This window comes from Ictidomys tridecemlineatus, chromosome 2 (genome assembly GCF_052094955.1).
Source record: "Ictidomys tridecemlineatus isolate mIctTri1 chromosome 2, mIctTri1.hap1, whole genome shotgun sequence".
Lineage (NCBI taxonomy): Eukaryota > Metazoa > Chordata > Mammalia > Rodentia > Sciuridae > Ictidomys > Ictidomys tridecemlineatus.
In genome coordinates, this window is record NC_135478.1 from 90,132,261 (window position 1) to 90,144,769 (window position 12,509).

At 41.3% G+C, this 12,509-nt stretch overlaps 1 protein-coding gene across 5 annotated transcripts in view; it reads right to left on the reverse strand.

Annotated features, from left to right (window-relative positions):
- LOC101967776 (acyl-CoA dehydrogenase family member 10) overlaps window positions 1–12,509 on the reverse strand; it is a 50,470-nt gene that overhangs the window by 18,980 nt on the left and 18,981 nt on the right. For all 5 annotated transcript variants that reach the window (XR_005735705.2, XM_040289460.2, XM_013360473.4 and 2 more), the window contains 5 exons: window positions 12,303–12,462; window positions 10,256–10,397; window positions 6,797–6,865; window positions 3,750–3,931; window positions 2,069–2,219 (listed from right to left, as the gene is read on the reverse strand). Coding sequence is in view for 4 of the 5 variants with exons in the window: in XM_040289460.2 (XP_040145394.2) it covers window positions 2,069–2,219; window positions 3,750–3,931; window positions 6,797–6,865; window positions 10,256–10,397; window positions 12,303–12,462 (704 nt within the window). In the remaining variant the exon portion in view is untranslated. The remainder of the gene's footprint in view (window positions 1–2,068; window positions 2,220–3,749; window positions 3,932–6,796; window positions 6,866–10,255; window positions 10,398–12,302; window positions 12,463–12,509) is intronic.

Sequence of the window (12,509 nt, forward strand, 5' to 3'; positions counted from 1 at the left end):
GAAATAAAAGGATGCCTTTCTGGAAAGTGTCATCATAAATGACCCTCATCGGATTTGGGCTAGGGCTCAATGATAGCACACTTGCCTCGCTCGCATGTGTGAGGCACTGGGATCGATTCTCAGCACCATGTATAAATAAATAAAGATTTATCAACAACTAAAAAAAATTATTTAAAAAAATGACCATCATTCTTCACTCCAGCTAAGGAAGGTGGTTCTCAGACCACCACTGGATATCTCCCGCCTGCTGCTGCACTTAAATCATATTGATGGGGGCTGGGGCTGTAGCCTAGTGGTAGAGCACTTGCCTAGCATGTGTGAGGCACTGGATTCCATGCTCAGCACCACATAAAAAAAATAAATAAATAAAATAAAGTTATTTTAAAAAATACCATTATGGGGCTGGGGTTGTGGCTCAGCAGTGGAGCGCTTGCCTAGCACAGGCGAGGCCCTGGGTTCTATCCTCAGCACCACATTAAAAAAATTAGAAAAATAAAGGCATTGTGTCCAACTGCAATTAAAAATAAATATTTATTTTAAAAAAGGACCATTTAAAAATAAGTAAATCAGGGCTGGGGCTATAGCTCAGTGACAGAGCACTTGCCTAGCATGTGTGAGGCACTGGGTTTGATCCTCAGTACCACATAAAAATAAAGGCATTCTGTACATCTACAACTACAAAAAAAAAAAAAAAGTTTTAAAGAAAGCAAATCACTTTTGTGAACATTTGAAATGCAAAGAGAGTTTTTAAAGGCAAGGTGGTCCATGGGGCTGTTGTGGGCTAGTGGCACTTTTCTCCACCAAAAGGGATAGGTTGCATCATTGACAAGAAGTGTGCCATATGGAAAGGTGCCACATGCCATCCTACGTGGAGGAAGAAGATAGAAAAGAGGGTCAATAGCAATTCAGTTCAAGCTCAAGGCGATATGAGGACATTATTTGGTCCAGTCCGTCAGAGACACATGCAAGAGCAAACAGACCCTATTCCTATGGATGACCCTGTGATGTAGACAAAGCTCAGCTTCTACTCAGATCCAGGGGATCACCAAGGGTGGCTAAAGAAAGGAGTCAAAAGTAAATGACACAGGTCCAACAGGCCAAGAAAGGCCAATCTGACATGGAAAGTGAGGTAATATCTTTATATTTAGCCTATCTAGCCTTGTTCAAAACAGGCACAAAGGTGCTTAGGGTGTGGCTTGGGGTAAAGTTCATGCTTAGTATGAATGAAGCCCTCCCTGAGTTTTATCCCCCCAAAAATAAATAAGTAAAATATGAGGCACAGCTTCCCAGGAAGGGAAAGAAAACCACCAAATGGATCAGGGGCCCAAATAAGACATGTGTATCAAAATCAGGTTTGCAGGTGCTGCTGGGAAACAGAAAACAGAAAACTACCAAGTGCCTCAAGGGCTGTGTTGGCAGCAGAGACAGTAATCAAAGCTGGACACACATCCAGATGCAAGGTACACTCGACTTACAGTGCCAGCCAGGTGACAGGCGTGGTATGTACCCCAAGGCACCACATCACTCACTTTCCTCCTCTCCCTCCACACCCAGGTGAATGTCCATCCCTACCTCATGGGAGGCAAGAGGCACCCTTGCCTTGCTTGACCTTCCAGCAGCGGTTCTCCTCCCAAAGTGATGCTGCCCACTTGGGGCTCATGGGACTTTGTCTGTAGGCATTTTTTGGTGGCTACAACTTGGTGGGGAAGTGCTACTGGCATCTAGCAAGGAGAACCCAGAGATGATGCTTGCTATTCTACAATGTAGAGCAGCCCCCACCCCTGCAAAGGAATGTTCAACCCAAAATGTCACAGTGTAAGGCTGAGAAACCCTGTCTTAAAAGGGAGGAACTGGGGCTGTAGCTTAACACCACATTAAAAAATAAAATAAAATAAAATTCTGTCCATCTATAGCTACAAAAAAAATTTTTAAAAGGGGAAGGAACTCTGTAACAGGAATAGTTATCATCCATGGACTGGGCTAAGACCAATTGCTCCATTTCCCCCTTCCAGTGCCCTGCCCATCACTTTTCATATCTAATATTCACATCCCTGGCAACAGTGTCTACCTGAAGTCCCCATGCACCACTGTGGTCCTCTGTTGGCTGGGAAGATGGACAGGCAGCCATTGGATGAGCCTCTCCATTGCTGGGATGGTGCTGGTTTCTGCAGCTCGGTACTGCTTAGTCCAGGTTTGCACCTGGCGAGGAAGGTAGCCCCCTAAGGGAAAGAAGATCAGAATGTGGTGTGCCATTTCAATAACCACCAAAGGTTTTGAAAACTATCCAATGCAGTGAATCCCTTGGAAAAGCTCTGTGGCTATGGTGTCTCTGAACACCTTCCTATGACTGGAGAATTTGCCACATGATGCTCCTGCTGGCTCTACATGGAAACCACCAGCCATTCTGGCTGGTTCAGGGTAGTCTGGGCACTGTTCCCTGCCACATGGCCTCCAAGCCTGACCCCAGCCCTCTTTGAGATCTTGTGCATTTTCTAATAGCCTTTAAACGACAGTGGGTAGGTGACTTAAGAGCAGAAACTCCAGAGCCAGACTGCCAGAGCTAAATCTCAGGTCTGCCATCTACAAGCTGTGTGATCTCAGGACAGTTCTTTAACCTTTCTGTACCTTACTTTCCTTATCTTGAGATAGTTCTCCTAGAGCTTTTGGGAACATAAAATTATAAGTCCTCTGGGTACAGTGGCATGTGCCCATGATCTCAGATACTGAGGCAAAAGGATCACTCCAGCCTATGAGTTCAAGGCCAGCCTGGGCAACACAGTAAGACCTCATCTAAAAAAAAAAAAAAAAAAAAAGAGAGAGAGAAAAAAATAAAACTTGATAATATCAAATACTGGCAAGAATGAGAAGAAACTGGAATTCTCATACATAAAAAAAAAGTAATGGGCTGGGGTTACGGCTCAGTGGTAGAGCACTTCCCTAGCACATGTGAGGCACTGGGTTCATATTCTGGCATCACATAAAAATAAACAAAATAAAAGTATCGTGTCCATCTACAACTAAAAATTTTTTTTTTTAAAAAAAGCAGAGCTGGGTTATGGCTCAGTGGTAGAGTACTTGCCTAGCACCTGCAAGGCCCTAGTTTCAATCCTCAGCATCACATAAAAAGAAATAAATAAAGGTATTGTGTTCAACTACAACTAAAATAAAATAAATAAATATTTTTAAAAAAGCAGAAACAAGGGCTGGGGCAGTATGTCAGTGGTAGAGCGCTTGCCTCATGCATGTGAGACACTGGGTTGAATCCTCAGCAACACAGAAAAATAAATAAAGCAGATATTGTATGTCCACCTAAAACAAAAAAAATAAATTAAAAAAAGCAGAAACAAAATATACAAATGTAATATCTTGGCATAACGACATTTAAAAAATCTATCCTTGTTAAAAAGATTAATGAAGAAAATGGGTGAAAAGGAGAACATGCTGGGTGTGGGGGCACACACCTGCAATCACAGATACTCAGGAGGCAGGAAGATCACAAGTGAGAGGCCAGCCTGGGCAACTTAGTGAGAACCTGCCTCAAAATAAGAAATAAAAAAGGAGCTGGGGTGGTGGCCCTGGGGATGTGGCTCAGTGGTACAGCACTTGCCTCCCATACACAAGGCCTGGGCTCCATCCCCAGCACTGCAAACAAACAAAAAAAAGATGAACCTAAATTTTAAAGTCCTTCTTATGTTCAGCAAACACTTGGTTGTTAACAAACCATTCAGATCCATGTGGCACCTGCTTACCTTGCTTCCCGTAGTCGTCAAGGCCTGCAGCCTGGAGGTCCACACTGTGAATTTTACACAGGACTCTGTTCATGGCAGTGTATATGGCTTGCCTCTGGCTGGGGTCCAAGCCTGGTAGAGAGGGGTCTTTGTAGATGAGGCCTGGGCAGTACTCCATCAGATAGAAGGGAGTGCCGATGACACTGGGATGGACAGAGACAAGCTTCAGGGACCCAATGCATAATGTGGTGGGCTATCAGCCACAACACTGCTCCTACAGTTTCTGTGCACAGACGGGATGTGGATTGCTGGGGAAGAGCTCAGACCCAAAATACTGAGCATAAAGGATATATGCATATTTACATACTGCACATTTCCTTTTTCTTTTGAACCTAAGTGCAGGTGTTAGAAGTAACTCTTCCCAAACACTCACATGCGAACACACATGCACACACACCTGTTCTTCTAGGCCCATCTGTAGAAGACATTGGAATGGGCTTAAATGTGATAATACATAAAGCAGCATGGTTGAGAGAGGAGGTTGTGGGGTCATAAAGAAGCAGCCTAAGGGCTGGAGTTGTAGCTCAGTGGTAGAGTGCTTGCCTAGCACATGTGAGGCACTGGGTTTGATCCTCAGCACCACATAAAATAAATAAATAAAGATATCGTGTCCATATACAACTAAAAAAGAAAAAGAAAAAAGAACCAGACTTAAATCCTTCCTCTCTGTACTTTACTAATAGTGTGACCCTGAGAATCTTACTAAACCTCTCTGAGCTTTGTTGTTGCTAATCTGTAAAACATATCCACTTCCAAGGGTTACTTTAAGGCTTGGCACGGTGGCACACACCTGCAATCCCAGCAACTCAGGAGGCTGAGGCAGGAGGATTGCAAGTTAACAGCCAGCCTGAGCAACCTAGTGAGACTCTGTCTCAAAATAACAATAAAAATGTAGGGTTGCCAGTAGCGCACACATACAAAGGTAGTTCTAAGAACTAAAGGAACAAATACACAGAGTGTCTGGTATGGTGTCTGGGTCCAGTGAAGGGTCAATGTGTATCCCTTCTTGTTATTGATGCTATTTTCACCATTATTTGTTGGTCCGAATGGCACATATCCTGCCTAACAGTATCGAAATAACCCACTGATAGTTCATTAAGCCATTTGTTAATCATTACTAAAAATCAGTTTACTACTCTAAAAAGTAGTTTTGAAAATTTCATCATTTTAAGTGTTTGTTCTGATTTGAAAAACTGTCATAAAATATATCCATGGGATAACTAAGGAAATTTGAACCCAGACTAAAAAGATATTAAATATCATTAAAGTACAGCCAGCTCTCTAGATCTATGGGTTTTGCATAAATGGAATTAACCGACTACTGATCAAAATTATTTTGGGGAAAAATATACATCTATACTGAGTATGTACAGAGTTTTTCCTAGTCACTATTCCCTAGACAATAGAGTGTAACAACTGTTTTCATAGCCCTGACGTAGTGTGCCACGTAAATAGTTAGGTACTATGTAAAATGACATACTATAAGTAACCTAAAGATGAGTTAAAAATAAAAATAAAAAGGAGATGTGTAGAGGTCATATGCAAATGCCATGCCATTCCACACAAGGCACTTGAGCATCCTCAGATTTTGAGGTTTTCAGGGCATCGTGGAACCAGCCTTTTGTGGATGATTCCTCTCTTAGCTCTGGTAACACTGCTATGGTTGGGAAAAAAGCATTTAAAAAATATTTATTTTATAGTTGTAGTTGGACACAATACTTTTATTTCACTCTTTTATTTTATTTTATTTTATTTTTTAAGAGAGAGTGAGAGAGAGAGGGGGACAGAGAGAGAGAATTTTAACATTTATTTATTTTTTTTCTTAGTTCTCGGCGGACACAACATCTTTGTTGGTATGTGCTGCTGAGGATCGAACCTGGGCCGCACGCATGCTAGGCGAGCGCGCTACCGCTTGAGCCACATCCCCAGCCCCCTCACTCTTTTATTTTTTAATGTGGTGCTGAGGATTGAACTCAGGGTCTCGTGTGTGCAAGACAAGCGCTCTACCGCTGAGCCACAACCCCAGCCCCCGCCCCGCCCCTGAAAGAAAGTATCTTTATTATTTTTTTATAATTAATTCTTCATCTGTACAATTCTTTTTTTATTTAACTTTTTTTTAGTTGTAGATGGACATAATATCTTCACTTATTTATTATTTATTTGTTTATTTTTGTGGTGCTGGGGATTGAACCCAGGGCCTTGTGCATATGCGGCAAGCACTCTACCAACTGAGCTATATCCTTGGCTTTTCAATTATTTATTTTTACATGGTGCCGAGGATCAGATCCAGTGCCTCACACGTTCAAGGTAGGTGCTCTATCATGAACTACAGCCCCAGCCCCTTAGTATCTTTATTCTTAAGAGATGTATACTATCTACAACTTACTTCAAAAGGTTCAGACAAAAAAACATTCTATATTTACATATGTGTATGTATGTATATTATATACATTTATATACATACATACATACACATACATATATTCATACAAATAAAGAAAATACATATACACATGCACATACACATGTCTACCTCCACATGCAGAGAGCAAGTGTGGAAAATTTTAACATTTTAATCTAGATGAAGTATAAATAAGTGGATGTTATTTTTCCCCTCCAAATTTTCTGTATTTTTCAAATTTTTCATAATGTAAAAGTTGAGAAAAAAGAAAGAGACTCAAAAAGCATGTTACAAAGCAGTTTTAAACAGATTGGAAGGACCACAATGAAAATTTAATTACAGAAGAGCAACATGCAACAAGATGGATATATATTTTTTAAAAGCTAAAAAAAAAAAGCTATTTCCTATCAATCCCCAAAAGAGCAGACGTATCTTCTTTTTTCAGGATAGCTTTAAGATCTGGACTTCTGAGGGAGTCTGCTGTATAGTTTCTTTTTTCTCTGACCCCAAATTTATTTGTATTTAACAGACTGGCATCTGAGTTAGATAATAGGCTTTCTCTCCTGTAGTCTGAATTTGAAATGGCAAAAATACATTTGAACTTTACCTTGAATCTTCACAGAGGTCAAGAACTCTAGGGACTGGCACTCCAGCTTTTGCAAGGGCTTTCATTATCCTGCAGAACAAATAAAAATGAGCACAACCGCCGGGATTTTCTTGAAATTAGTTTTCTGATTTAAGAAATGGTACTTTCGGGATGAGGCGTGGCTCAGTGATTGAGTGCTTGCCTAGCATGTGTGAGGTTCTGGATTCAATCCCAGCAACACACACACACACACACACACACACACACACACACACACACACACACACATGGGGCTGGGGATGTGGCTCAAGCAGTAGCGTGCTAGCCTGGCATGTGTGGGGGGCTGGGTTCGACCCTCAACACCACATAAAAATAAAATAAAGATATTGTGTCCACCTAAAACTAAACAAAAAACTTAAATGGCCCAGAAGAAAATAATAAGACCAAAACAATTCTCTGGAAATTTATATTATTGGGATGTGAGCCCCAGGGGGCCCTCCTTCTGGGATAATAAGCCTTTTGCAGAAAAAAAAAAAAAAAGACCAAAACAAACAAAACAGGCAGAATGAACAGAAACCAAATAGTGAAATTATAGACCTAATCAAACAAACCAATAATTTCCTTAAATTTGTAAAACATTGCAATAAAAAGACAGAAGTTGCTGAGGTTGTGGTTCAGTGGTAGTGTACTTGCCTGGCATATGTGAGGCACTGGGTTTGATTCTTAGCACAACATATATATAAATAAAATAAAGGTTTATCAACAACTAAAAAAAAAAAAACTTAAAAAAGACAGAAGTTGTAAGGGTGCATAGAAAAGCATGACCTAACTATATGAGGTCTACAAAAGACATACTTGAAACATAAAACAAAGGTAGGGGGCTGGGGATGTGGCTCAAGCGGTAGCGCGCTCGCCTGGCATGCATGCGGCCCGGGTTCGATCCTCGGCACCACATACCAACAAAGATGTTGTGTCCGCCGAGAACTAAAAAAAAATAAATATTAAAAACTCTCTCTCTCTCTCTCTCCTCTCTCACTCTCTCTTTAAAAAAAAAAAAAAAAAAAAAAAAGTATGGGGCTGGGGATGTGGCTCAAGCAGTAGCGCGCTCCCCTGGCATGCGTGCGGCCCGGGTTCGATCCTCAGCACCACATACAAACAAAGATGTTGTATCTGCCAAATACTAATAAAAATAAACATTAAAAAGAATTCTCCCTTTCTCTCACTCTCTCTCACTCTCTCTTTAAAAAAATAAATAAATAAAATAAAATAAAACATAGGTAGGTTGATTTGGAGCTAGATTTGTTTCAAACTTGTTCGTTTAAATGTTCCTCTATGCAAACAATCTATTTTACTTGGGATGGTTATAATATCTTTATTCTCATAAACATTTTATACTAGAAAATTTTAAACATATACATAACTAGAGCACTTTGGCTAGGAGTGTGGTTACAATCCCAGCAACTCAGGAGGCCAAGACAGGAGGACCACAAGTTCAAGGCCAACCTTGGCAACTTAGCAAGACCCTCAACAACTTAGCAAGACCCTGTCTCAAAATAACAATTAAAAATTAAAAGAACTGAGGAAGTAGCTAAGTGGTAAAGCATCCCCTGGTTTAATCCCCAGTCCAAAAAAAAAAAAAAAAAAGTAGAGTGATTTGTATAATTAACCCTTATGTACCCATCATCCAGCTCTGATGGTTACCAACTCATTGCCAAGCTTGTTTTGGCTATAACCCCACTAATGTTCAATTTTCCCGTTACTAGGGATTAAACCCAGGGATGCTCTACCTACCACTAAGCCACATTCTCAGACCTTTTAATTTTTTTTTTTTTAATTTTGAGACAGGGTCTCATTAAGTTGCAGAGCCTGGCCTCTGTAGCCCTCCTGCCTCAATCTCCCAAGTAACTGAGATTATTTATGGGCATGTACTACCAAACTCAGCTTAATGTATTCATTTTAAGACTAAAGGTCTTGAGTGGGGCATAGTGGTGCATGCCTATAATCTCAGTGGCTCAGCAGGTTGAGGCAGGAGGATGGCAAATTCAAGGCCAGCCTCAGCAAATTAGCAAGACCTGTCTCTAAGTAAATTATGAAAAAGGGTTGGGGATGTGGCTCAGTGGTTAAGTGCCGCTGGGTACAATCTCCAGCACAAAAAACCAAACCAAAACAAAAACACACTAAGGGTCTTAAAGATTTCAATCTTTACTTAAAAGTCCTTATGCCAGGAAGGGCAGTGTACACCCATAATCCCAGTAACCCAGGAGGCTGAGACAGGAAGACCACAAGTTCAAGGCCAGCCTCAGCAATTTAGTGGGGCCCTAAGCAATTTAGTAAGAGCTTGTCTTAAAATAAAAAAATTTTTTAAAATTAGAAAAAAATTTTGAAGAGCTGGAGATGGTGCTCAGTAGTAAAACACACCTGGATTAAACCTCTGGAAAGGAAGGAAAAAAAAAAAGTCCATAAGACAGAACTGGGATGTAAAGAGTTTGTCTAACATGCACAAAGCCCTGGGTTCAATTCTCAGCGCTACAAAAAAAAGGGCAAGATGAAAAACTATCTTTTTTTTTTTTATTGGTTGTTCAAAACATTACAAAGCTCATGACATCATCTTTTATACATTTGATTCAAGTGAGTTATGAACTCCCATTTTTACCCCAAATACAAGTTGCAGAATCACATCAGTTACACACTCACATTTTTACATGCCATATTAGTGACTGTTGTATTCTGCTGCCTTTCCTATCCCCTACTATCCCCCCTCCCCTCCCCTCCCATCTTCCCTCTCTACCGCATCTGTTGTTGTTCAGTTTTCTCCCTTGTTTTTTTTTTTTTTTTTATGAAAAACTATCTTGACTTTGACTTTTTTTCTTTTAGAGGTTCTAAAAGAGTATAGCCTCCTATAGATATGGTTTATAGAAAAGAAAAGATAAACTTATAAAATTAGGTACTTAGGGGCTGGGGTTGTGGCTCAGTGGTAGAGCGCTTGCCTATCATGGGTGAGGCACTGGGTTCAATCAGCACCACATAATAATAAATAAATAAAATTAAAGGTATTGTGTCCGCCTACAACTTAAAAAATATTTTTTCAAAAATTAGGTACTCAGGGGCTACGGTTATGGCTCAGAGGTAGAGTGCTCACCTAGCATGTGTGAGGTATTGGGTTTGATTCTCAGCAGCACATAAAAATAAAGATATTGTGTCCACCTATAACTAAAAAATAAATATTTTTTTAAAAAATTAGGTACTCAGGAGGCTGAGGCAGGAAGATAGCTTGAGCTCAGGAATTAAGGACCACCAGGGCAACATAGCAAGATCTGCCTCAAAACAAAACAAATTAGATTGCATGTTCTTATTTGAAATACGGTGGAGATTCATAGCAGCAGTTGTAAATGTCTTAAAGCTCTCTTATAGAAGCTAATCAATGTCTTAGGGCTGAACTCATGCATGGTGCCACCCCCACCCTGGCCCCTAAGAATTTACCTGAACTCCCTCTCTATCGCATGGGCAGATGGAAGGAGAGTCCCTGGCGGCTTTTTCCTCAGAACCAGCTGATGACTGGGCAGCCTGATGTAGTAAGTCGGGTTTGACTGCCCGTGATCAAACTGAAGAAGCTCCAACGCGCCTGCGAGTTAGAAAACAGAGCATTCCAACAAGATCTGGAGCCCAGGTTTGCACAGATATTGCTTTTCTTCTTTTTTTTTCCTGTTACTGGGGATTAAACCCAAGGGTACTTTACCTCTGGGCTTCCCCAGCCCTTTCTCAAACATTTTTTATTGCATTATTTTATTATTTTTTTTTTTAGTTGTAGATGGACACAATACCTTTATTCTATTTATTTATTTATTTATTTTTATGTGGTGCTGAGGATTAAACCCAGTGCCTCACATTTGCTAGGCAAGTGTTCTATCACTGAGCTATAGCCTCAGCCCAAATTAATTAATCAATTAAAAAATTTTTTGACTTGCACATGGGTGCAATGTCTTTATTTATTTTTGCGGGGTGCTAAGGATCGAACCCAGGGCCTCACTTGTGCTAGGCAGGTACTCTACCATTGAGCTACGACTCCATCTCCAATTTTGTTTATTTTTGTGATAGGATCTCACTAAGTTGCTTAGGACCTTGCTAAATTGCTGAGGCTTGCCTTGAACTCGCCATCCTTCTGCCTCTGCTTCCCAAGCTGCTGGGATTACAGATGTGCACCTGGCTCAAAGACTCTTTCTTTCTTTCTTTTTTTAAATATTTTTCAGTTGTTGATAGACCATTATTTAATTAATTTATTTATTTATATGTGGTGCTGAGAATCGAACCCTGTGCCTCACACATGCTGAGTGGCAAATGCTTTACCACTGAGCCACAACCCCAGCCCAAAGATTTCTTCTTTCTAATGAGTTTTGAATGGGGATCCAGATCCTCCCACTCTGGGAGGCGGGACAAGAAAATCACCTTCCCCTGGTGCCACAGCAACTCACCCCTTGGCTCACCCTGCCAGTGGGGTTCCAGAATCATAGGCCTCTACAGTGTGGTAAAGGCCACTCACTTGACACCATAATCTTTTCTCACTTTGTACGGGTGTCCAGTTCTCTCCTTCTTGCCAACTCCTGCCCCGTGAACACAAGCACTTTAGTTTTGTTTATTAACCACAAGCACAGTCATGGCAACCCATCAGGCAAATGGAATGCTTTATGCCTAAGAAAAAAAGTGCCCTTGTGGTGTCCCTTGCCTGTACTTGGCCAAGCCACATCTGACTCCGGAGAGACAGCTGAAAGGATCAAAGCAGAGGCCTTCACCTTCAGCCAAAGCTGCTTTCTGGAGATGCACTTCTCCACCCCACCAGGTGAGTTTTGTGGCTCCTTCACAGGCAGGTGAACCCAATTAGCTTGACAGCAAGATGAACCTTTGGACATGTATTCCTTTACTTGGTCAGGAGAGCAGGCTCATACGGAGGTTGGCCTGAGTTAGCTGGCCTGGTCACAACAAGCCCTTCAGCATTGTGGAAACACTACCAAGAATCTAGTCGCTGACCTGATGTGGAACTCCAGAAATAAAAGCCTTTTCTGAGGATCCACTGGGTGAAGCAAATTTTATCACCAAGTGAAAATTTCTTCAAAAGCCCACGAGATTCCTGTTTTACTGAAGTTGAAATGTAAGGATCAAGAGACAGGCCTTTGAGGAGGTAGAGTCAACCTGTCACTTCTTCAAGTCACGAAGCTTGTAAATCACCTTCACAAAACAGGCTATTGTTTCAAAAAATTAACAACAGTAACCCCCCTGTGCACATATGTACTCCCAAGTTCCCTGCTCCTTGCTGGCTGCTGGAAGGTGAATGCTGCTATGTGAAACTCTCAGGTGGATGATCAAGGCTTCTACCCAAGCAAAACTAAAACAGCACTTGGAAACACCAGGCGACTTGGCTATTTTCCTCTCCACATTGATTCTCTATTGCCAGTGTGTTCATCAAGGTTTGAAAGTGAAAATCAGACTGAGAGCCTTGTCTTGAAGAGTCACCCAAACATAAAATATTCCATACCTGTGGTCTGGGTCCCCAGCAAGCCCTTGAGGTACTTCTCCAAGGCATCTTTAGGAATTTCCATGTTCTTCCTCACAGGACGAGTGTTGGGAATACCCACACGCAATGGAAACCCCAGGAGAGCTTCCAACTCCTTCACTGCAGCCTCCGGGTCATCAACCTGGTTTCAGAGAGAATACCCACCATGTGCCACCATCAACCCTGCCT